Source organism: Euphorbia lathyris, chromosome 1, assembly GCF_963576675.1.
Source record: "Euphorbia lathyris chromosome 1, ddEupLath1.1, whole genome shotgun sequence".
In the NCBI taxonomy this organism is placed as follows: domain Eukaryota; kingdom Viridiplantae; phylum Streptophyta; class Magnoliopsida; order Malpighiales; family Euphorbiaceae; genus Euphorbia; species Euphorbia lathyris.
The window spans coordinates 67,730,152-67,732,614 of NC_088910.1; the positions used below are offsets into that span (position 1 = coordinate 67,730,152).

At 35.4% G+C, this 2,463-nt stretch overlaps 1 protein-coding gene across 1 annotated transcript; it reads left to right on the forward strand.

Annotated features, from left to right (window-relative positions):
- The first annotated feature begins 259 nt into the window (after window positions 1-259).
- Window positions 260-1,975, forward strand: LOC136200764 (berberine bridge enzyme-like 8). The gene has a single exon (XM_065991201.1). The coding sequence runs from the start codon at window positions 288-290 to the stop codon at window positions 1,890-1,892; it is 1,605 nt and encodes a 534-aa protein (XP_065847273.1). The 5' UTR covers window positions 260-287; the 3' UTR covers window positions 1,893-1,975.
- Window positions 1,976-2,463: the final 488 nt, after the last annotated feature.

The window sequence follows — 2,463 nt, forward strand, 5'->3', positions numbered from 1 at the left end:
AGAATTTACCTTTATTTAAATATAGAAAATTCCATATCTGCGTGAGAGTTTTGGAGTAGTTATTGTAACAGTGGGTAGACATGATATATATAATATAATTTCCCTAGCGTTGGAAAGCAATAACGTGAGTTGAGATGTCAACGAAAGAGAAAATGTAATAATGAATTGAAATGTCACGTTGCCCAATCTGACTTTGAATATGTCTGGTTGCGTGATCCACTTTTGAATTAAATAAAGTCCATCGCTATATCCATTGAGAAAAAGTTTTATAATTACAAAAGAAAAAAATGAGAGGATCATCTTTGGTTTCAAATTCAATAATATTTGCTATAGTATCCATAATTATTTCATGGAAAGGAGGAGCAAAGGCAATTTCAGATGAATCCTTTGTAAAATGTCTTGTAAAACAATCCAATCCATCCTTTCCAATCTCAACAGCAATATTTTCTCCAAACAACGATTCATACTCTTCTGTCTTACAATCCTACATTCGAAATCTTCGATTCAACACCTCTTCAACCCCTAAACCATTCCTTATCCTAACTGCATTGCATCCTTCCCATGTTCAAGCTGCAGTTATCTGCGCTAAAAAACATGGATTGCAGATCAAAATCCGAAGCGGCGGCCATGACTACGAAGGAATTTCTTATGTATCAGACCTTCCATTCTTCCTGCTCGACATGTTCAACCTTCGGAAAATATCTGTCGATATCGATTCCCAGTTCCAGACAGCTTGGGTTCAGACCGGAGCAACTCTTGGTGAACTTTACTATAGAATTGCTGAAAAATCAAAACTTGTTGGGTTTCCGGCAGGTATTTGCCCTACTGTTGGTGTTGGAGGGCATTTCAGCGGCGGTGGTTATGGAAACATGATGAGAAAGTACGGACTTTCAGTGGATAACATCATCGACGCACAAATGGTCGATGTGAATGGAAGAGTCGTTGATAGAAAGTCAATGGGGGAAGATCTCTTTTGGGCTATTAGAGGCGGCGGAGGAGCTAGTTTCGGGGTTGTTCTTGCTTATAAAGTAAATCTGGTACGAGTTCCGGAGGTTGTTAGTGTTTTCCGGGTTCAAAGAACACTAGAAGAGAATGCTAATGAAATAGTGCATCAATGGCAACACGTTGCTTATAATCTTGACGAGAATCTGTTCGTCAGGGTTACATTAGATGTGATTAACGCAACTCAAACAGGCGAAAAGACAGTAAGGGCAACATTTCGAGGTATGTTTCTGGGAGATTCAGCAACACTTGTTTCCATGATGAACCAAAGTTTGCCTAAACTTGGTTTGGTTTCATCAGATTGTATCGAAACGAGTTGGATTGAGTCAGTATTGTTTTGGACAGATTTCCCAAGAGGAACACCCACATCAGATCTGCTTATAAGAACACCTCCATCAGTTCCCTACTTGAAGAGGAAATCAGACTATGTTAAAAAGGTGATTCCCAAACATGAATTGAAAGGAATATGGAAAAAGATGATTGAGTTGGAGATTCCACAACTTGTATTCAGTCCTTATGGTGGGAAAATGGGAATGATTCAATCAACAGAAACTCCATTTCCTCATAGAGCTGGGAATTTATGGAAGATTCAGTATGCTACGAACTGGAATGAAGGTGGAAGTGAAGCAGCAAAGCATTACATAGATTTGACAAGGAAGCTTTATGATTATATGACTCCATTTGTATCCAAAAATCCAAGACAAGCATTCCTTAACTACAGAGATCTTGATTTGGGTATCAACAAGGGAACCTATTTTCAAGCCACAACTTATGGAATTAAGTATTTCCTTCATAACTTTGACAGGTTAGTTCATGTTAAGACCAAGGTTGATCCTACTAATTTCTTCACCAATGAACAAAGCATTCCCACTTTCCCATCCATAAACTAGCATACTTTTTCCTTTTCTTTTCTACTATATATGGATTTGTTTCCAATTTATGAATCTATTTATTTGTTTCTTTGTTTCAATAATACTTTTGCATACTGTACTATATTATACTATGTATATGATTGTATAATTTTTCATTTAGAAAATTACTTTATGGAATTGAGTGGGTTGGGTGTGAATCCATCAACACTAATTTACAACTAATAATTATTAATAAATGCAAAAGCAATATTGTGGTGTACATTTTTAGTTATTCGGGAACTACAATAAATGAATTTTAGGCCTATTCTTGTGTTACTGCTCACATATCAACCACGATAATTAGTATTTAGTGTCCTATAGTCAATTGTTGTAGGATATAAACCAGTTGTAAATGAATCGTTCATTATCGTTTGTTTTATAAGATATAGTATGTTTAACTATATAAAGACATTCATCTTTTATCAGAACTAATCAAAATTAAATAAAAGAAATCCCAAAGTTTATTTGAGTAATCATAAAGTGTTCATACAAGTATAAAGTGAGACTGAACTTTATAATAAACTAATAAACTTAAAACAATCTCAAGTCA